General features: G+C 36.8%; 1 protein-coding gene across 2 annotated transcripts; it reads right to left on the minus strand.

The window, feature by feature from the left end:
* Positions 1 to 1034: 1034 nt before the first annotated feature.
* Positions 1035 to 23077, minus strand: sgms1 (sphingomyelin synthase 1). Of its 2 annotated transcripts, none has more exons than XM_023327955.1 (6): positions 22975 to 23077; positions 7629 to 8478; positions 6444 to 6561; positions 4827 to 4980; positions 3722 to 3888; positions 1035 to 3274 (listed from the first exon to the last, which is right to left on the minus strand). In XM_023327955.1, the coding sequence occupies exons 2-6, from the start codon at positions 8240 to 8242 to the stop codon at positions 3098 to 3100; spliced, it is 1230 nt and encodes a 409-aa protein (XP_023183723.1). In that variant the 5' UTR covers positions 8243 to 8478; positions 22975 to 23077; the 3' UTR covers positions 1035 to 3097. The 2 variants fall into 2 exon arrangements, with proteins under 2 accessions (XP_023183723.1, XP_005804950.1); XM_005804893.2 differs by having other exon boundaries at positions 7629 to 8475; positions 22975 to 23075.
* Positions 23078 to 23773: the final 696 nt, after the last annotated feature.

Raw genomic sequence — 23773 nt, forward strand, 5'->3', positions numbered from 1 at the left:
CATCTACTAACCTCAGAGAGTACTGTACAACGATCATAAAAAATGAAAAGAAAAAAAAATTCCACCTTTACTGAGACAAATTGCTGGATTTGAAATGTGTTCACTGAGGATGTTATGAGAATATATGCATAACCGATGCATGTTTGGAAGGTGAACAAGAGGTCTAGAGAGCAAACAGTGTCACAAGGCCGACTCTACCGAATTAGCTCATGCAACTGAAGTGACTCAATGTCCCCATCTACTGGCGTTTTGTAGATCTGTTATGATGTCATCTTCACAAAAAGCATTTATCATTTTGGCAATAATTGCATAGAGGGATGTGGTATGTAGTTCAACTTTTTGCTAAATCAAGTACAAAAAAAAAGACTTTCATCAAAATGAAACTTTTCCAATTGTACTTGAATAATTTACTGTGGTTGCAGATGTAAACCCAGAGGACCTCATTCATTCTCATCAGAATCTGACAACCTTCAACCTCAGGTAGAATTAAAATGGTTGGCTCTGTTTGCAACTGGAAATAAGTCTGAAAATAAGTCTGACATGTTAGAGATCACTGATCTTACAATATAGCTTTATTGTAAAATGCATGGAAAGCCATCCGTACTTTCTCAGGAACTGCATCGAGTTAATCTCTCAGTTCTTCTTTGAGTAGCTTTCCAGGAAATTTACAACTTACAAAATGGAAACCAGTAAATGTCTAGGACATAATTTGGCCTTTGGAAAATTTATTATAATTATACATTATACTCTGAATTATGTATACAAGAGTAGAAATGTGTTGGCTCACCTCATGTTTTGGTACGTCTACACTAGATGAAACTGTCAATCCTGAAAAACAAGAAAAGCAGAAATTGTTCAGCATTTGTACTTTATCCCCCAGAAACAATTATTTAATGTAAAGACAGTCAAGTTATACATTGACTATCTTTTGTGACAAAGCCACATTCGCTTTTGTTTTTCAAACTAATTTCAATTAAATCCATTTCAAAACAGCAACCAAAAAAGTCATGTAACAAACTGACAGTACGCTGATAATAAAACAAATACTTTATTGTAAAATGTTTTATTCAAAAACATTCCAAGTAGATTCCTTTACCTTAACATATTTTACAAATATGTGGCTTACACAAAAAAATAATAATTATATAAAGTGGGTGAGAAGAAAAAAAATGCAAACAACTAACTTTTCTTTGAGACAAAAACATGAAAGAACAAAAACATGACTGGCAAATTAAATATAGCTTTCATCTTAGTCAAGACATTCAACCTAAATCGGGGAGCTGTTTGGATTAAATGGCATCTGAAGTTAAAAGTATGGCTATGTGAGGGGGTTAGCAGTGAAGGCGCTGGTTCTCTTTAAGAGCTGAGAGAATCTTCTCAATAAATGTGAAATGATTTGGACTCTGAAACGATAATACTCCTGCTGGTTTCACTTTTAAAAACAAGGGGCATTTTCTTCAACAAGAACTGGTACAAATCGTTATTCGTACTCATTTGAATATTTGCCTCATCTAAAGATTAGTGCACATCTTTGTCATGAAAGCTACCGAATAAAATTTGAAATTAAAGTTAAGAAAAACTTAATACTTTAACAATTCAGTCTGTTAAGCAAAGAAAAATAAACAACAATACATGATTTGGATGGATATGGACACATTTTCACATTCAGGAAAAAAAACAACACATTAGACATTTATGATTAAATAAATGATCAGTTCTATGCAGCAGCAATTTAAGATTGTTCCCCACAAATTAACTCCAGAGGATTGTTGATGCACAAACTGAAGGAGAGCAGCTTGAAAAAAAAAAGAGATGCAAATAAACTAAGCTCAAAATTTACATGGATACATTTAGAAATTTTTCTCGAAGCTTCATTGTTTCGCGTTGCTTTAAAAGCGTTCGGCTTCTGCACATCAATGATCTGCTTTGAAACTGAGACTCTGACTGGGGAGCGAAGGAGGGGCTCAGCTGCAAGGACACACAAGACATGTCCGGATCCAGGACAACAACTCTTATCTCTGGCACCTGGGAGATCATCTGTCATCGGATGGCCTATTAGGAAGTGGTGATTTTCAGATATGCTTGTCTGAGAAAGAAAGTTAAAATTAGCATCTGTGATCCGGCTTTTGAACTAGGCTCCTGCTGGTTCAAGACTGACTGGTAAAAACAAACGCAGAAGACCCGTTCTAAACTTAAAATACAATTAACAGTCTTTTTTTCTTCTGTTAAACGGATGTGGTAAAGCATCAGAATACTGAAATCACTGCACTTATATTTGGGAAGATCAATCTTCTGACAAGGCTAAGCGTCATCTGGTTTTTATACATTCATAAGAACAGGACTTGCAGTTACGGGGGAGAGGGGTCAGGGGACCGCGACGGGGGTTAGGACAACAATACATGTTGTAGTTAAACTGTTTGACAATCAGGCTGAGGAAGGCACTGGGTTTATGTTATACCGCATGAAACTCTTACGCTCTATCCATCCACTATTCAACTTGAAAAAGATAAAAATCTAAAAAAGTTTTTTTTTTAGCTGGAGATCATTTTCCTATTGAAAAATAAAGTTTGACATATTTAGAAAAAATATCATCTGCACCTTTGATTCATTTCAGCAAGGAGAGTTTACCAAAAGCAAGCGGCTATAAAAAAAAGAAAGTAAAACTTATGGCATTTTGGTTCTCAAATAAGCATCCATTTGACGCTGACTGGACTAGAAGTCTAGAAACAGAAAACTGTTGATGTTTTTGTGCTGAGGGAAAAAAATTGAGCTTTACAAGTTTATTAAAATGATACATCCGCTAATACTAGCAGAAATGATTGTGACCCATTCCCACTGAAGTAAAACCAAATAAATTAGTGTGCTTACAAAAACTTGCAGAAATGAAAAAGGGACAACGGAAGGAAAAACAAAATGTCTACACGGTCACAGTGCTACCCATTTAGACCGAGAGACTCCTGTTAGCAAGGGTGAAAAGGACAGCTCTACATGGAACAGTGCCATCTTCCACAAATTAAAAAAAACAACAAAAAAACAACAAAAAAAAACATAGCACTTGTTTAAGTCACAGTCCTCGCATGCTTCAGCTCCACTGGGGTCACTGCGTGTCCAGTCGGCTGAACTTCACGCCACGGTTCCAGCGCATCGTCCGCAATGCGAGGGGCAGCTGGTAATTCCGAGGAACTGTGCCGTTCACGTTCTCTTCGAAATACTGGAAGAGTTTGTACCACCACACCCGTGACAACAGGTTGCTCGGTGACGTCTCCTTCAGCGACTGAAACACACAAACACGAGTCACATAATCTCTTATGTGGATTTGATTTTTGACAAATTAGCCTTTATGTCACAGTTTAACTCTTCCTCAGCTGTTTGACATAAACTATTACAGCGTAGGTCTGACAGAGAGCGCTCTGGTCTCTAACAAACTTCTCAACCTTCACTGAACAACATGAAATTTCACACACTTTCCATCTTCTGGAAGTTGAGTTGTGTTGCATTAAATTTTATTGCGAGTATTAGAGATTTACAGCTGCACACTCTCTCGTATTGGTCTGTCACATAACACTAAAAACATACATTTATGTCTGTGAATGACAAATCAGAAATATACTGCGGTTTTGTAAAAAAAAACATCAGCAGTAAAATTTCAAACTGTGGTAAAAAGGTTCGAAGGCTCATCACGGCCAACTCAAACTGATCAGGAGTTACCCTGTGAACCCACCTGCTGGTTGGCTATTGTGTGGTACCACCAGAAGAGGCGGGTAGTGATGAAGTATGCCACGACCACGTCCACAGTGTAGTGGTCGTGGGCCAGGAGGATGCAGAAAATCCCAATGGCACTCAGTGCCAGGCAGGTCCAGTGGTACAACCAAAAGCGCCTGGGGGAATCTGAAAGAGACACGGATCAAACGCACAAAGATGTGGAATTTTATTCAGCAATGGAATACTAATACTATTATTAATTGTTCTTACGGTATGTATACTACTGTACACATTTGTGTGTAAGTGGATATATTTTCCTTGTTTGTTCCTTTTGTTTTACCTACTAAAGAGTATAAAATGCTTCTTTTTTTTCTTTTATGGCTCAAATTATGCCAAAAGTTCAGCTTGTACAACACGACAACAATGGCAACATGACTTAAAAGTTGTTCTACTTTTTAACCACTAGATGTCAGCACTGCATCAACTAGATTTATGGACACACGTGCTACGTGCTAAACAAGTACTTGACCTCCTTTCAATAAAACCTGTAAAAGTGAAAAAAGGACGGCGTTCAACACCACATGAAACATGATAATCTAACTAAAATATCAAGAAGCTTCAAATGCTGAAGCTTTCTTTCACAAAGACGGATTGAAGTAAAGAAACTGAGCGGCCCAAACCCCCACAGCATTGCACACTGAAAAAAGCCTGATGAGGAACAACAAAGTGTGACAGCTGTGTGGTTACAGAAAAAGTGCAGTCCTAACACACTGAAACCAATTTGCAAGGAGAGTATGTTGGTGGCGCAACATTTCCTCTCCATCTTTGCTACATCTACACTTCCTCGTGAAATCTGTTGCTAAAGCAAAGTCAAATTGAAACCATGAGCATCACTTGTGTCAGTGAAAATACTTTATAAAAAAAAAAAAAAAAGGACAAACACCAGCCTATTAAACTTCATGTGCAAAAATATTTAAAACACAAAGAAGTCCGACAGCTAGATTGTGATAAAGTAGTTCTAAAACAAGCTGTATACAAGTACACAGAGGTCAAAGATGAATGAGAAGCTAAATGTCCTCCATCTCATCAGTCCTGACAAATACATAAGACACAAAGCAGCTTACACTCCTTGATGAAGAGGAACGTGAGCGTCAACATGACAGTGTGGCCGCTATATAGATAATCTCCACACATGGTGTGGGAGCCTGTGATGGAGAGGCCCCCGCCGGCAATCATTTTCATTATTCTCCTCATCTGTGCCTCCCAGTTCCCGAGAAGCTGAAACACACAAAGTCACACAATAGAATGTTACTCCCAGAGAAAAACAACAAACAGAAAAAAACTATGAAGACATACAGTAACAGTTGAAAAGAAGGATGTTTGATTTCACTTTCTGTGGGTTAAATGACAACATCTCAATTTCAAAAACACATTTTTCAGTAAGAGCTGCGGGGTTCTCCTACATGAGCCCTTGCAATAGATGTTATTTCTTACAACATAATCCAATCAAAACAAAACTCAGATGAAAAAAATCAAGTTAATGCTGCACTTAAAACGTTGCCGGACAAAAATGAGTAATTTTTTTTTTCTCTTGGAATTGACCTCCTAACATCTTCTATAAAGAGCAAAATTGCACAATCTTCTTAAAAGCAGAAAACTATGAGCTATAAAGGAAGCATTTGATTTCAGAGATAAAACATCTGCTTCAAATCTTCATCCTTAACCAGGAACTGAACCTTAGCAGCATTTCCACTTTAGTTTCATGTTCCTCGTCCCAAATAGACGATGCTTTAAACTCATATTTAACATGACCATGTAAAGTAAATGCGTCTTAAGAAAACTTTTTTTCTCATTTCATAGCAACATTCTACGGTTCCTTAGAAAAGTATTTTCGTGTTAGTATTTTTTATATTTCTCCATGTTACAATCACATACCACTGTTTTAAATGGGATTGTATCTAATAAACCAACACAAAATACTGCACAACTATGAAGCCGAACGAATTGATACATGGCTTCCTATGTTAATTTTAGAACAAAAAAAAATCGTCACCTGACCTGACCTGTATTCAGTTCCCTTTAATCTGATCGATAAAATTTAAAAAGACAGCCTGGGCGTTTAGATAAGAGCATGTGTGAAGACATAAATTCAATTGACAATAGGTAGGAAACCCTGAAATTGTTCTCCATCCAATCTGACAAGAGTTTGAGCCATTTTGCACAGAAGAATAGGAACGAGATTTAGTCTACAGATGTATCTACACCAAAAGACCTCTAGCTAGAGGCCACAACCCTAAAAATAAATGCACACCTCAATTTTAAGCTTTTTACTTGATAAAAAAAATAAATATAACCAAAGTTTCACAGTTATGCACTGCTTTTGTTTATCTTCTCCATGAAATTTCAGTAAAAAACCAGCAGTTTATAGATGTAACGAGACAAAAGGTGACAGGGTTCAAAGGTATGAACATTGCTCCAAGGTGTTATGTAAATAATACTCTTTAAAACAGGAAATATGTGCAGTCAAGCAAACAGGTACCCATACGGGTATGTAGGAGCAATTAAACCTGTTATAAAAATAAAACCTCGTGAAGCAACAGCTCAAAGGTCTATGCCACCGAAGCTGGGCATAGCTTAGAAATGTTTAAAGGAAAGCGTGAACAAATGTTTCTAAAATATTTTTTTCTTTCATTTGCTAAAGCCATTTACTTTTAATGTCAGACACAAAACAAATATTCTACCTTTGGTGAGCATTTAAAGTGCATCCCGGGAACCGGAAGAGTAGTGATATACATTGTAATACATCGGTAGAGATAGAGTGTTCCTACAATGAAGAAGAACCTCCTGCCTACAATTGATCTGTGAAGAAAAAGAAAAGAAAAATTATCACAATCAAGTCTAACATAGCTGAGAACAGACACATGCCAGTATTAAAGGTACTGAAGTTACAACTGCAAAACTGCAACAAAGGTTCATGTCCTTTAACTACATCTTTACAAAAAAGGACAAACTGGGCTGACTCAAAATATTTCCTACAGGGAAAAATGTGAAGAATCATAATATGGAAACCCACACACATTCCTCTCTTCAATGTAATAGTGTTTTCAAACTATGAATTCTATAAGCAGGTAAAAATCCCAACATTTCAAACTTTTCCATTTTAAAATTCACAGGTTTTCCAACATATTCTGAACATTTAGGAAACATTTACTAAGTTGGGCGCCATCATTTGTATGTTGCAGTTATGAAAAAACATATATAAGCCTGGCTTCCAATAAAGGATTATTTCACAGATTTTTATTTGACTTTTGCATTGATACAAAGACACATAAAATCTGATCTCCAATCCAAAAATCTACAGGATTTAAGATGTCTCACCAACTCTATGATCTGTTATGTATTTAGTGCCAAAGCATTGTTTGGAATCTAAAAAAAACCCCGACTCAGTTTAAGTCCAGTTTCAAGATTTGATTTAAATGGATCAACAGGTCAAAAAAATACTGACATTGCACATTTTTGTGTCAGTAATGGGTCAGTTACAAAAAAATAATAATAATCAGTAACTGGTGGTAAAACAAAGATAAAGGACATTATCTAAATATAAATTAGCCATTTTTTATCATTTCAGCATAAATAAGGTAATGAGGAATAAAGTCCGACAGTCAGTTTTCCCTTTTTTATATTTAAAGGCAAAAATATATATTTCTTTCCTCTTTTCAGAAGAAAAAAGACTGCAGTAACTCTAATATAACTGCACTAAAGTCAAAAACAACAGATAATGGCTTATAGATACAATATTTTGAATAACAGCAACAAGACCATGTTTTTATTTTGTGCAAGCACCATGAAACTGTGGGCTTTTGACAGACGCAGGCCTATTTCAGAGGAATAAAGGACCTGCTGAGATGCAACATGATGATCTGTACCTGTGCTTGAGAAGCATCCACTGTATCAGCCACAGGCCCACCAGCAGCATGCCGTTAATCTCGCAGATGAAGAAAGCCCACTCACGCCTGTCGAACAGGTCGAAGAACTTATCGGGCAGCGGCGGAGTATGCTCCTTCGGAGGAACTCGTTCATGGACCACTGAAATGACGACACTGGTGGTGACGAAGCACACCACAGCATAGATGAATGCTATGCCTGTCTTCCCCCACTCTGTAGGGAATGGGGTGCGAGTAGGTTCTATTGTTGGCATAGGAATGTGGATCATCTCCTGCTCAAAGTCTTTCCTCCCCAGCGTGCCATTCCTCTGAGGCTTACTAGTTCCGTTGGGTATTCCCGCTACGTGCCCGTTTGCGTGACCGTTTTTATGATCCTCGATGTGGGTCTCTATCCGGAGGATCTCCATCCGCTCCAACAGCCGCTCCCCGCCGTCAGGTGACACCCTCGAGAGGGGAGGCACCTTGAAATCTGCCTTGGTGAGCCTGAGTAGAGCAGGGCCATCTGTCTGACGGAGGGCATGGGTGTACTCTGGCATACCCTCTTTGCTCAGCCAATCAAAAACATCTTCTGTCGACCATGCCGCCACCTTCTTCATCTTGAACAGTGGTCAACGGTGAGGATTAGGAAAGTCCTCAGATTAGAGGGCAAAGTTTATAGGAGGACCGGCCGTCTATGAGGCAGTAGCAAGACATCTGAAGTTCTGACACATGGTGCGTCTTTATCCAGAGGGAGTCCAGGTTCCTCTGGACATCTGAAAGAGAAGGAAGGCACCCGGGACTCTCAGGAACAGAAGGCTCTCTTCACCTCAGCAGCTTCTTCAAAGCAGCTCTGCTAAAAGAAGGACAAACGTGTGCATGTTAGATTTTAGTGATTGAAAGTAATAGCTTTAACTCACTAGTAAATATCAACAAATAATCCAGCTATTTTTTCATTCCAGATACTGGAAAGAAGAAAGGCAAAATCAGTTTGACATATTCATTAAACACATTTAACAGTGCCAACGCCCCCTTGTGCGATTTTCCTGAGTTCATTAGAAGTCAGACACAGGTCATAGAGAAATATATTTTTGTGTAGAAATTGGGAAATTCCGATCTCCTAAAACTACTGTGCGTTAGCAATGTTCCCCGGCTGCATCTGCAGTGGTGCTCTTGAGCTTTTGTGAGCTGCATGCGTCAGCCATCTTCATCGGTCGGCTCCGTCTGATTTCCAAAATAAACACGGTAGACAAAGCGTCAGTGTCAAAGAAGCCTGATTGTAAAAGGTTCCCAGAGTTTTCAAAGGCCAAAAGATCTAAAGTATGGGTGTACTTCAATATGAAGGGTTAGGATTCTCTGTACTGTATGGTTTTGTGGTCTGCCACATTTTCCACTGAATTTCAATTAATGTCTTCACCAAATGTCAGATTGAAGAACACACTGCCTGTGTGCTTTAGGTGCAAATTTAGTTAACTCTGTCCAGATACATTTTCTGTTCAGTTCATTGTTTGTTCAAATTTTATTTCATGTAATGCAATAAATGTAAATGAAGTAAAACTTGCTTTTGGTATTACGAGGTCAATTGGATGTTTAGATCTGAGGGAAGCATGAAGTGCTCTAAAAATTTCTAAAGTTTTCTGGTAAATGGTTGCATTGACTGGATTTAAAAATAAATAAATAAAAGACTGTTTTTAAGACATTTCTTTTTGCCAAAATTTTGCTTCACTTTCTTCGATATGTTTTACTCTCCTATTTATTAATATATTTAATAATTTTGATAGATTGTAATTGCTTGGTGTTTGCTTTTGAGACCTTTGTAGATGTATTATATCTTAAGATATAAAGGGCATTATAAATAATATATTAGTAGTAGTAATAAGGTGTGAAACCATGAGTTTCCATTAGCAGCTTTTTACAATATACCAATTTTCCAATATACTGAATTTTGATTATTATCCGTTACCCATAGTCACAAAAGTTACAAGAAACAAGACTGGGTATATTTTACTAGGATTCTGTGTAAAATACACGATTCCCTTTCTGAGATGACTGAAAAGAAATATTACACTTTTATGCAACATTCACATTTTTTGAGATGTGCTTGTAAATGAATGTAGAAATAAATGAAAGAATTGGAGGAGGAAGTGAATTGTGAAGCATTTATATGAAGAAACATAAATCAAAATGTGAGGTCAGCCAAGATTTACGGCTATGCCAGGAGCTGCAATATCTTCTTGCGAAATCTGAGGAAACTGAATAAACAAAGGAATGTATTAGGAAACCAATACACCACATATAAAAGGCATAGGGAATGTATATCTTAAAAATAAGGCGCAATACACATTATATCTCGATAGTAACTATTTAAAAACTACTTTGTTTTCAAACTAGCTTTGGCTGGGAGCAGTGCAGACCAGTTGAATCATGTGCATTTGTCTTCAATCATAGCAACGGGCAACTTTTGAGATTTATCAGCAAAGTAAGTCACATTGTGTTCTCAATGCTGCCAAGTTGGCAAATTCTGCTGTACTTTTTTGTTACAATCTGGTACATATTGTTACATTTCTGGATGAATGATGGCTGCAGCTCCCTTTTTTAGTATTTAATCTATTAGCTAATTTTAATCACGCCCAAACAGATAATTTTACTTTGTTATTTTTATTAAAACTTTCAAAATTATTACAAAAAAACATTATAAAGTAAAGCAATGATAACAGTGGGTTGATTTGGTCGTCAGCACAAAGCGTACAGATTACAAGTCGCAGGTCCCGTGTTAAATCAAGCAAATTTTAAGTACTTGAAGGAGTAAAATACAGTAAACAGACAAAATGTCTACAATGAGAGTGCACTGAGAGACTTCAAAACCAAGCTTTGATTTTTTTTTTCTTTAGCAGCTCACCATGCCAGGCATGTGTACTTTTGTGGTTCAACACAAAACTCAGACCATGTACATTTCTGTTTAATGTGGTCAAACCTATCGACTTAAAAACGATTCCATCATAAGTAATTTTTACCAAAAAAAAAAATCCATTACATTCAATCTTAAGCTTTATTTCAGTAGGTGGCTGTATTTATCAAATAGGTCTTTAATTCAGTACTTTAAGTCCACTCTTGTACAAGATAGGTAGCTTCATGATTTCAAACAGGAAATGTCATTTATTTTTCCTGTTTACTTTTCAGTTCCTCCCAAATAGCTCTTATAAAACTTCAGGAAACAAAGTCTCCAGCAAGACATCACCAGAAAACATAAATTATGTTCACATCCATTACAGACTGCAGCATTAACTATTTACTTCAAATGATTTTAAACAAAATATAGTCTGCAAATTCTTCAGCCTGTAAACAAAATGATTTCTGATTCATAATCACCCAGTTCTCTAGTCAAAATATAAGAAAAGAAAGTAAAAAAGAAAAAAAAAAGAAATTATAGTGTGGTTTGGCCCACTCCAAACTCTAGGCAACAGCTGTGGACACAGAGATGAACTAGGACATCTGTTGCATATCAGCCATTTGTTTACAGACTGCGGTGTCAGTGGTAGACAGGGGGTGCTTTGCTCATGTGCGGGGGGGTGTGGTTGTGGGGGAGGTGATGATGAGCTGCAGATGAGCTTTGATCTGCAGCAATGGGAGCATGAGGCTGAAACCGACTAGTGGAAGGGTCCTATAAGCCAGCAAGGTTGGAGCTGAGCATTAGATCAGCAGCCCCACCCCTGTCAAAAGGGCAGCGATCCAACCGACATGCATCTGTACGGCCGGGTCTGGCCAGGCCCAAAGCAGCTAAACACACTGGCAAGCTGGATGGTTGGCAGAACAAACTGCACACAAGCACCTGATCTCACCTCGTTTCCCCTTCGAGGCCTGTTCAGTCACATCGGTTTAGTTTCTACAACTTCACCTGCATTCAGAGTAATGTCACATCGCACAGCTTATGTGTTACATAACCACCAAAAGAGGAAAAATAAAGCATATAGTATCACATAGTATCGTGTAGGGAAAAAAAATTGTCCAGGTGAGTCTCTGAACTCAGTGGAATGTGAGCAAGTGTGAACAGCATTCAATGAAGATACAGAACACGAGTGACGGTTATCTATTACTTCAGACTGTTACCACATCATAGATTAGTTGTCACCAAGTCAGCTGTGAGAACGACCTTTGGTCTGTGAATCAGCTTAACGCCTGTTGGGCAGAAATAATCTCCTTCAAATGAATAGGAAAACCAATTCTGACCAATTCTGAACCAATGAACAACCTTGAAAGGGTAAATAAAATACTTTGGCATAGTGCTCTACAAATTTACAATTGTTGTGCTTTGTAGCTAAATATACAATTTTATATATTATTATTATTATTGAAAAATTTATGAAAGGTGGAGAGATGGTGCCAAACATTTTAATATAATGTACTGTTGAATTCAGTTACACAAGACACGTCAGCTTTTATTTACGAGCAATGTACCACCATAGCCAATGAAAATTCCTTCACTACAATGAAAAAGAAACTAAAAGACAAACTATCTGGAACAGACAGAAGGAAATCCAACCAGGAAACGTGTTGCATTTTAAATAAGATGTTACTGAGTCACTGAAGAGCTCATCTTTTGCATGTTCCGATATGCTGTTTAACTAAAGCACACAAAGGAAGGTCTATAGAAAGAGCTCTATTGTAACATGTTTACACTGACTACTAAGTTCTTTTTGCATCAGTGGGCATCATTCACGTGGACCCGGATGCTTAAACTACTTAAGGAAATAGCTGGTTTTTCCCTCCACCCAGCCTCATCGCAACAAGGTACAACCCTCAGAGCAAAGCAAACACGAAGAATAAAAACTGGATGAACAAGGGCTTTAAAAACCTAAATCAGTTGTCAAACAATAAAGGTCCATAGCTTATGATCAGAACAATATAAATACCTTTTTTTTCCTTTACAAAAAAATTTATATTTTGATATAATTTTGAATGAGTCTGAGAACATATTTTCTCAATGAAATTTCAACATGTATACCGTAAATAAAAGTCAAAATAAAATAGAATTTGTTGGTAGTTCATATTCTCAGTTTGAATGCAGTTTTGATGAACTAAAAAACTACAACTAAACTTAATGAAGTTTTGTTGCTTTGTCCAAGACGATGTTTCATGTCCTCATGAAAATAAACTTTTTGAACCTTGATTTTCTTAAATCCTGAAAAAAAAAGCAAACGTCTAAAGAGATCAATCAGATATTGACATAATTGGGACAGAGCGTCCCATGAGCCTTATGTCTTATACTTTAAAGTTAATAGGTTATTTAGGATTTAAAATATGATTTATAAAACTTGCAGTAAGGATATCAACACTATTGGAGCAGTTAATCAATTGGCACTATAAATATAAACATATTAAGTACGTTTGATCATTGTAAATACATAGTTTGAAACATTGCAAGATGTTAATAACTAGAAAGTATTATGAATACTTTCTAGTTGGAAAAAAAACAGAAGAAGTGTGCTACTTTATCCAATAAATTCTCCACTGCTTAAGGTTTGGTGGGGCTGAGAGGAAGCCGCACTCGTGACATCATCAGGAAAGGATTCCACTAAAGAGCGACGATGCGTCAATCTGACAGTAACATAAACACCCCAGGTTTAGTAGATGGACTGGGACTGGCCAGCCTCGTTACAGTTCAATAAAAATGGCTGAAGTCAAGAGTTGCTCCGCCACAAGTGCCACTTCTTTTATTCCTAAAATACCTGACCTCAATTTGAGCTCAAAGTGGCACATCAGTCACAGTAGTGTGTTCCAAAATCTCCTTCCAGAAATTTATCAGATCAAGCATACTGAGAGGAATCCATGACTATGGTATATATACCATAATCATGTGACTTAAGGTGTAAAAGTTGATGTTCCCCACGTTTTACCTTTATTTTCACAACTTGAGCACATTTGTTAACATGTTTGAATGCAAGTCTGCAAAAGACACACAATTCATACAAAACACATGGAATGCAGGAAAAGGGTGAACACTCTTGTGACTCCATAAAAAGCAGAACAACAAAGACATATGTTGAGAATTTAGCACTGAGCCAAAAGAATACCATTATAAAAGTTTGCTTTTATGCACTATATTTTTTGTCAGTCAAACTAAGTCTTGCACAAAAAAAACTCAAACTACGTCAAGTATTTCAGAAGCAATAATTATTGCTTTTTTGATTTTAAAATAAAAGCAACTTATTTTAAACACTGTTTTTGTGTAATCACCAAAGAAACAGTTTTCTCAGAGATCTGCTTTTTGTATTTCTGACATTTGCTGCAAACCATTTCCCATTTGAGATATGACTAAAAACGGAGCTGAACTGAGATCAATGCCTGCTCTATTCTTTGAAACGGCCACCTGATTAGGCCAATTTGATGCACAGCATTTGAAAAGTTCTGGTGGCATCGTGGTCCTGAACCCAGAAAAAAAAGAAAAAAAAACAAACCTAGTAGACCATCCTTTGTTTATTCTTGTGTGGTTATCTGAATCTGACATTTAGACATAATCATAGACAATCAACCATCAATTTCTGTCAAATTAAAGACACATATGATATCCTTCCAACAGGAACCTGTTCTAAAAACAAATAGGCCAGCTGCTCTCTTTGTACCTCATGTTCTGAGCTCTGGGCCTTTTCTTTACTAGTATCCACTTTCAGTTTTTTATTTTGTACTGTGTCACACCAACAAAAGGTAAATCAGACGCTCTCACCTATATCCATTTACACTTGGCATACAAACACTGCATATGTGGAGAATATGAGGTCAATATTGACATAACTGGGACAGCCAGGCTTATGTGAAAGACAATATGGTTACAAATTAACTGTATTTTTCTGTGACTTACACAGTGGCTCAGTCACAGCTATTGAATGAAAATATGTCGCTGCAGAAAGGCTGAGGAAGTCACCAAGGAAATTCAGAAAAATGTAAAGTCACCATGTAAAGCCAGTTCTTAGAAGATAAAAAAAAAAAAAAAAAAACTATGACTGTTTGTATGACAGGTCACATTTTTCTTTAAATTTAGGAATTTTAAGCTAAATAAATCTATAAAGACTTGTTGCTCCTCAGTTACACGTCACCAGCAACTAGTGAAGCGTGTGTCCACATTTTCTGTTTTTCTCTTCAAATTTCCGGTTTGATAAAATCTAACATCTACTGATAAAATGTTTTCTGAGAAGACTTTGAAGCTACAGTTCACCATTTGCAACTAACTGACACCTTGACTCGCAATTCTTTAACAATTTAGCCGTGGGCCTGTTTAAAGCAGAAACTTGGTACTCATTCATCGTTAAGGCCTGTTTTGTATGGTCACAGTGTCCTCAGTATTTGCCAAGAACGGCTTCTTAAAAAAAATTACAATAAAAAAAAAGAACAGTTCTTGAGCACATGGAAGTCTTTAATTTAAGTGCATGCTGCTTGTGGTTTAACTTGAGCAACAGATCACACATTATCTTATTACATGTGTCTCTAAGCAACTGGTCAATCCGATGAGCAGTTCTGAGGAAAACCTACACACTTCTCAGTAATGTCCTCAAAGAGAAACACATTTCTATAAGGTAAAGGTTAAGATTAAAAGCCCTAGAGGACGCCTGAAAGCTCTTGCAATGGATAACCCAAGATTATCCATTAATTTATTGATTAGTAATAATAGATTGGTAATTTGCCCAACTTTTCAAGGTAGCAGGTTCTCACTAAAAAAAGCAAAAACCAAAAACAATTTTTACAATAACATTAGCATAAATATTTCTAAAAATCTAGTTCCTTTTATGCAAAATGTCTTGCCAGCTATTTTTGAGAATGGTTGCCACAGTTTAGTAAAGTTTGTTTCTTGGAAAACAAATAATCCCATAAGAATTTATTATCATGAGATAAACTAATTGTTTTGGTTTTCTTCTCAACTTTAAAAGCTGAGACAAAACCTGGGATAACTACTTTTGCTGTCCTACACCTTTTATACCCGTTGCTTGACGAAAGCTAAACTTTGTTCAGAAAGTTAAAGCTGGTTGTTTTTCCTCACCTCTGTGTTGAAGGTCATGTGGAAATATACGTCTTATCATCATCTTATTTGACCATTTCAATACTTCTGTTCTTATCTTTTGTCATAATGAAGTAAGAAAACCAGTATTATACAATGAGGAAACCAGAAAGTAAATCACATACAAGCTAAACTCCTATAGCAAAACAATATGCTACTTAATTAATAGAATAAAGGACTTGTTCATTTCAACACAACAACAAGCACCATAACAAGGATGCCAAACAACCAGACTGATGAGAAAAACGCCCCCGCAGCTTTCTCAGAAACTTTTAAGGATGTCAGACACTTAAAAGCCTTAGAGGTATAATAGACTACCACCCCCCTAACAACATTCAGCTGCATGCTGCTTATATACATCGGAAAATATAACTAGGATGGCACACAAGGGACCTATCAGCAGGAAATAATTAGGCAGCAGTGGATTATTTAGTGCCCACAAGAACAATGGAACACAGAGGTTCTTCTTGACAGCTTCACAGCTTGACTTTGTATGAAGCTCAGCTCCCAGTGAATCTTTCACAACTGATTAAAGGTTATGAGATCTACAACACTTGATACATTTTTTTTTTTTTTTGCTTTAATGAATCTAATTTAAATTAAAATTTTCAATATCTTAGTCTATTAAATGTTTATGTAAAGAAGTCCTCAGTTTTAACTCTTATATGCAAATAAAATCTTGGGGTTTTTTTTAAGTTCTGAGTTCCATAAATCACACTTAATATGCAAAGATTGAAAATAACTTTTTCACATTCTTAAATTGTACAAGAACTCTCCGTCCCAAAAGAGGAAATGACATCAAGTGCTGATTCATTTACATGTGTTGTAATACCTCAAAACTTTTACCAACTTACATGCATTTTTGAATTTTCCACTCACTGTTATCTTGACTATAATTAATTAACTCTCTCCATTTTTTCATGAAACATCCACCCAGATCAAAATTATTAAACACATGTACGACTATCTAAAACCTAAAACCACAGAGAAACTTTTTCTGCACATTATTTTGGACAGGTGTTCTTTTTTAAAAATGTGTTTTTATGAACGCAGCAGAAGTTGGGGCTGTGAATCATTCTCAGACTGTTAGTCAATTGTTTTACACAAACTGTTTGTACACAAATCCTCAAAGGAGTGCGGGGAGCAACTCAAACATTTAGCAGACTCAAGCAGGGAAGACGGCAAAGCGTGCTTTCCTGTGACAAGCCCTTAAAAAGTAGCCACAGTACAGATCTGACTCCGGCAACACAGAGGACGGAAGCAGGGTGTGGTCTCCTTCAACTGTCTGTTTGATTTCCTGTGCTCTCAAATATTGTGCTGTCCTTAAATAAAATGATACAAAGCAATAAGTTTCGATTGTGAAAGGTCCACTTTTGCAATCCACTCCAGTTGAATCCAGATCGGCACATGTGCTGTGTAAAAATAAGCAGCCCTGCATGATTCAAGTGAATGGGGGAAAGTAAAGCCTGTTTAAGCACCCTTCTGAGGTTAAATATCACCGATTCTTGATTTGTTAACTTTACTTTTGTTGCTCTGCAAAAGGTATCAACAAACACCAGAAGCTGTGAACAAATGCTTCGAAAGATAAAATTAGATAAATCTGGTTGGGATAAAAGAGCTTTTACATCCCTTCCATGTTCAATGAGTGTAGGTTCAATAAATGCAGATTCAAATCACGTGAGTTTTGAAAATGTATCTCACTGGTAAACAATTAGAGAAAAGGCACTTTTAGAGTGTTACTTGGCATTTTAACCACACCAGACTCATCCAAACTTTAAAACTTGTTGGACTGTGCAGGAACTCAGCAATCCAAAGGAAGAGTCTCAAACACAGATTAATTGCATGAAGCTTCATAACCACAGTTCATTATATTAAAAATTAAACTCAAACAGAAATTAGAGTGCACTCAGAGAGACCCTTCTTCAATGACAAATAAGCAGATTTTAATATTTCAAGTTCTCCTCACACACCTATTATCACCAGCAATTATTCTTTATTTAACACACTGATCAAACTACACAGATTGTACAACACTAGTCCTCCAAGTTAAAGTCAAAATCAACTAAAATTTAAATAGGTCTGACCTTAAAGCGGCACTGGTTAGAAGAAAAACTGTAGTTGTGTCTGTATTATAAGAATAATAATAACCTAAAAGTCACAAACTGAATAAAGGACAAGATTCATCTGCTTCAAAATGTTTATTGTTTTTTAACAAAATGTCCCTTAAGTACACAAACTTGTATCAGAGTTTACCATCCGAAAAAATGCAACGTTCCTGACCTAAAACAACCAATCAGAACCAGGAAGAGGGTCTTGGCGCTGTCAATCATCCTCATGCACTCACTGCTAAATGTGTTAATTGAAAAGAAACAACTTACCGTCGCAGAAAAAACACTTATCTGCCGTCATCAGTGACCATGCCAACTAGTCTGAGCATTGACAACAGGCTCTGCTAGCTGCAGTGTAGCAGAGAGCTACTATTCGAAACTTGAAATCTTGATGGGGAAAATACCGAGTTCGGGTTCAAACAGGTTAGACAACAGAGCTGGACAAACAATAAGCCGGTCATCAATTCAGAATGAGACTCCTTTCTTTAGTTCCTTATTAAGAGAGAACTAAAGAAGCTTTAGCAATCTTGCATCCAGATATCACTTTCTCTTTGTACTAAACACATCAAGTATGTGCAGCTTATCTACTTTTCATACTAAGCAGTCTATGTAAAGCCAACAGGCCGGCTCACCTACTCATTTATTTGAATTTAATCCCATATACTGACATGAACTCAATCAGCAAACTGATATAAAAGCCTCAAAGCCCTATTTGCCTTGCACTCCAAAAGTAGTTGTACGCAACAGAAATAAAACTGGGACAACATGTGACCAACAGTAAAGCCACATGTGTTTCTAATGATAGCGGAGGAAGCATCGGAGGAAACCTCCGGCTCAAATCATCTCGTCAGTGATCAATCATAAAAAGATCACAGCCATTAGTGCTGCAGAAGCAGCCTGAAATGCCGCTTCAGTTCAGAGGATCAATCATACTTGCTAATATAAAATTATTTTTTAATCCGGAAAAAAATAAGCATTTGGAGCCAGATGAGCCCATTAGCTTTAAAATGTCAATTTGTTTTGAACTCTAACCTAATTAGAGGAAAAGAATGGAGCACTTTGCCATCTGTAAACAACCTAAAGAAAAAAGAAAAAAAAAAAAAGCAACAGGATCTGGTCTGGATTAGAAATGCCGTTCTTTCAAAATGAAAGCTGGTATCCAAAGCAGAAAAGCAACAACTGTTCCCACTGCTGCTACTATAAAACAAACACCTATGGATTATTTAAGCTACATTATTTATAGAAAACATGTACATTATACACAAACTTAAGACCAGACATTGGCAAAAATTTAGCAGTTCTCATGTATTATGGAGATATTTCAAAGCCACATTTTGTTTTTACAAACTTGCATTAGAAAGAGTTAAACCTATAATACCATTTAATCTGTGCTCTCAACTTGCTTCTGTAACAGATTTACACACTCACAAACACACGCCCGCACGCCCACGCCCACACACACACACACACGAGGCATTTACGAGAGTCAATGTCTTGCCCAAGGACGTTTCAACACGTAGACTGGAGAAGCAGACAAAATATGTAAACCATGCAAGACATGGACCACAGAGCAAAAGGAATTTTAAAACAAAAACACTACACTGTTATAAAGGTGATTGAATGCCAATAGAGGTCAAAGACTACACTACGTGACTAAAGAAGATCTATTAAAAACAAAAACACAGCTGTTTTTATTTATTTATCCCCCCCATCCCCCCCTTTTCTGTCCAAGTCAGTGTTTGGTCAAAACAGCCGTTGTCAACTGACACAGTTTTCCAGAGCTGAATCACACAGCCTACAGACAACTCATTGTTTCCACTAAAACGGCTGCTGTGCCGCACAGCTCGTCCAGCGCGACCCTCTCTCTTCCTCGCTCGCTCCGAGCCTGACATGATTTGGGCCGGCAATACAGCTTTCCAGGCTGGATACAGTGACAACAATAACCCCGCCTTTCAACATTTTGCCCTTTTGACACCGTCCGCCTCACTCACACACACACACACACACAGTTTGTGAATGTGAAGATTTGCTTTCTCACCACTTTCCCCATTGCACAGACATCTCTCTGTTGGTTCAGATAACAGCCTCCTTCAACTGATCTGTGTTTGTCGGTCTGTGTGTATGTGAGGTTTTTCTTGGGTGGGGGTTGTTTCTTGGAATTAACCACTGATATCAGGTTGTTCTAATAAACATGCAACAACTATTTTGTTTAACACATCTGTAATCACTTTCGCCCTCTTTCGCCTCAGAAGAGAAATATGTGTGTACAGAGTTGTGGAGTGAAAGACTGCTTTATCAGATTTTCTGGTTTCAAAACAAAACTTGCATCTACTTAACCACTGCTAGTTAAGTAGATGCAACTACTTAACTATTCTGAAGGATAGTTCAGAATCTTAAAGGAGGGTTTTGTTAAAGGGTTACAGTAGTAGATCTCTCCTAAAGCAATGCAGCTAATAACTGGTTAGAGAGGAACAGAGACCAAACTAGACACCGACTACCTTGAAACAACAAGTTATATCAGAAAAATAACACAAAGTAGTTTACGCAAATGCTTGAATCTTTAAAGGTTTCATGTTTGCACACCCCCATTTCCTTTTGAATTTTAATACATGACAAAGAAAGCAATGTGACACCGTTTTTTTTTGTTCTTGTTTTATGGAGGAAGTAGTATTTAGTCCAGAATTGACAAAATCATCCTCGTTTACCCATTAAAATATATAACCTTCAAGCCATTTTTTGTTCAACTCAAAAAAAAAAGAAAAGAAAAAAGGCTTTGTCCATTTAATGGATGCGAAAAATTATTCTGATTATTTAATATTTGACCTGTCGATCACCAGTGAGAGCCAATCAATAAAAATACTTGGTGATGATTTTGGTTTCTGGTCACTTGATTGGTGCATCTGCTTCATAAACACACAATGCAAATCTAACAGCATCAAATTACAAGAAAGTAAAAAAAAAAAATGTATCAAGGAACCTACAGGAAAATACATATTAGTTTCCAACTTGAAAATATACAACAGAACTTATAATTGAGGCTTTTACAATTTTTCATAAAAGCTACCAATTCTGCAATTTTTTTGCGCTTAAATAGCTTTACATTAGAAAACATTCATGTTGTCTATTTAAGACAACACTGCCCTGTTGACCACAAACTTGTCTTGGGGCTTCTTACTGAAGTAAAATTAGAAAGCCAGAGAGTTGGGCTAGAGATGCATTTAAAAGAAAGGCTACTTTGCATATAGGTGTTACAGTTCCACAAACAAATTACCTTGGCAAATAGCTGTGCAGGCATGTCTGTTTTGTTTTTCTTTTACATGTGGGACAATTTGTTTTATATGTGCTCATATAAAACATGAGCACATATTTTTTTTAAGCAGATCAAAAACCAGTATCCATGTTAGAGGTGCAAAAAATAATGCTTAGTTATGCTGCATTCTATATATTGACCAGTAACACATGCATCGTTTCTGAACCAATCTCAATTAAATAACACTTCATAAAATGACCTCTTTCAGAATATACTCAAAAAGTCCGGCTTACAAAAAAATGCAAGCAAGGCTCGTCTTCGCTTACTTGTTCTCTATTGTGAGGAAAAAAAATCTTGCAGCATGGAACAAAAGTCTTTTTGAAGTCAATTAAATGCATTTATTTCATTATTTATTAAAGAACACTTGGAGAAACCTCATCAAGGCCATGTCCCTACAAAAAAACAATTAGCAATGTAAAACATATGCCAATATTTGTGATAACCATTCTTCTTTGGGTAGTAACACCAAAAAGTCTCATTTGAAAATCCAGCAACTTTTCTCCATTTTAATTAACAAGCATTGTGTGTGTGTACAATTGAAAATGTCATAGAAATTACATATAAAAATAATAAAACAAAAATCACTTATGAGACGCACCAACTGACTAGACTGAAAACAGACATGTTGTAAATCATTACACTTCATTCATTACCGTTCACCAAGATCTCCACTCTGTACATGTCATTTGATGTAGTTAGTTTAAAATAAAATAAAAAGATTAGAGGCAAAAATCATAAAAATGGAGATAATCTTATTTTATCTTCTGTTTAATTTGAATTTCTATCAAATGATTTGAATGCTCATATTTTTTCTATGCGTTATAAAAATAAGAAATACAAACAAACAAAAAAATCCTCTGGAGTACATCAGACCTTAAAGAAACTGGTATCTGCTAAGAAAGCCTGATCTATGCTCTTACCAACAAAAAAGGAAAAGAGAAAACTTAACAGCATTCATTATTTTGACGACAAATACATTCAACATGTAAATCTCTTTCAGTTAAATATTCATGCACAGAAGTGCCTTGTTAAAGACGCAAATGGCCATATTTACTCTCTGGATGATAATAATAAATATTAATAATGTTAGTACTTTTTAAAACTCTGATCTAACGTATTGTTTCTCTCTGTCTGAAACGACAATGCAAGCCTTGTTCACAGCAGTCAGTCACTTCCACGAATTCACACCTGTGAGATTCCGAAACAACTCTGGTAGAAGCGTGAGTGCGTGGAAAACGCGACTCACTCCAAGCTCACGCATCGGACGTGGTTGGACTGTGGGGTTTTACGTGGGGCTTATGGTCTCATCCTTCTAAAAATAGGCAGCAACGCTCGCGTCTTCATGACCACGGCTAGCATGTTAGCTGTAATACAATCCATCCAGATTCACAGCGAGATTTGGGGTCGGGGTTATCTGCGCTAGCAACCAAACTATTAACCATCGTGCCACAAAAATCGTATTTCATGGTGAAAACGTCAGTTTAGTCGAGGTTCAGCTCGGGCTGGGGCCTCTCTTAAATCCGGCTGCACAGGGATTAGTAACGATATGAAGGGATGGGTTGGTTTTTTTTCGGCAGCTGTTGAAATGTTTCCATTCCAAGGCCAATAAGGAGCAGTGCTTAGCTAATGCGGTTCCTTTCTTCTAACCCTATTGCTCTGATTTGGGTAAAGGATAAAAGGGTTAGCCTTTAACACAATACGGGCTATGGTTGTTCCATAAGTTTGTGCTATAAAATAGTCATCGCAATAATTAACAGCTAACCTCGATGCGACTTGTTTTTCTAAACCAGCCCCCCCCCTCACACAACGCCAAGAAACCTCACAGGAAATGTAATGTTTGTCTTTCCGGCAAGGACAGTGGCAGGTTTTTGATTAATTTCATCTTACCTTCGCGGTTTTGAGGGGCTTATCAAAACGTCCAGGCTCCCAACGTACAGTGATAAGGAGCCTCTTCTGCAAAGTCTGTTTTCATGGGTAGGCGGTTTGAAGAAGGCGTCATTCCTGCTGCGTTCAATGCCTGCCGAAATGTGGGATTTGCTACTTCCGTAACAGAATTGAGCAAAAAGTGTCATGTCACGCAAATCCAGCGACGTAATTTACTTCTAACATGAATGACAGGGTAGTATAAATTACACACCGCAATATATGTCTTTGCTTTTGTTCACTTGAACGGTAATGTGTATTTTTAATCCAATTGGTGTATTACACGTGGAGATAATGACGATGGCTCACTTCACCTGGAGCCACCTGCTGGCGCAGGTTTTAAATATTTACACACAAACTATTTCAGTTTTAAAAAGTCTGGGCTTTTCCAGTTTTAGGTTAGGTAGGTTGATCAGAATGTTAGCTAATAGACATATTAATAAGAACATTTTGTAACTTCTCTTTCGTTTTACATTTCTCAACTTCTCATAGGTATAGTTAAACATTTATGTATCTGATAGAATTATCCTTACAAGTAACTTAATGGCAGAGGCGGTGGTACCTGAAAATTGTACTCAAGAGTTGCACTTCTTCAACACAGATAAAAGTAAAAGTCAAAAGTTAAGAAATTTCTTAAGCAAGAGTAAAAATATTTCATAAAAAAGGATACATAAGTACTTAATACTGTAACTTATCATAACATCTGGTTTAATATCTTAAAATGATGTAATCAGATGGACAAAAATATAAAGTCATGTACAAG

The sequence above is a fragment of the Xiphophorus maculatus genome, chromosome 22, assembly GCF_002775205.1.
Source record: "Xiphophorus maculatus strain JP 163 A chromosome 22, X_maculatus-5.0-male, whole genome shotgun sequence".
NCBI lineage: Eukaryota > Metazoa > Chordata > Actinopteri > Cyprinodontiformes > Poeciliidae > Xiphophorus > Xiphophorus maculatus.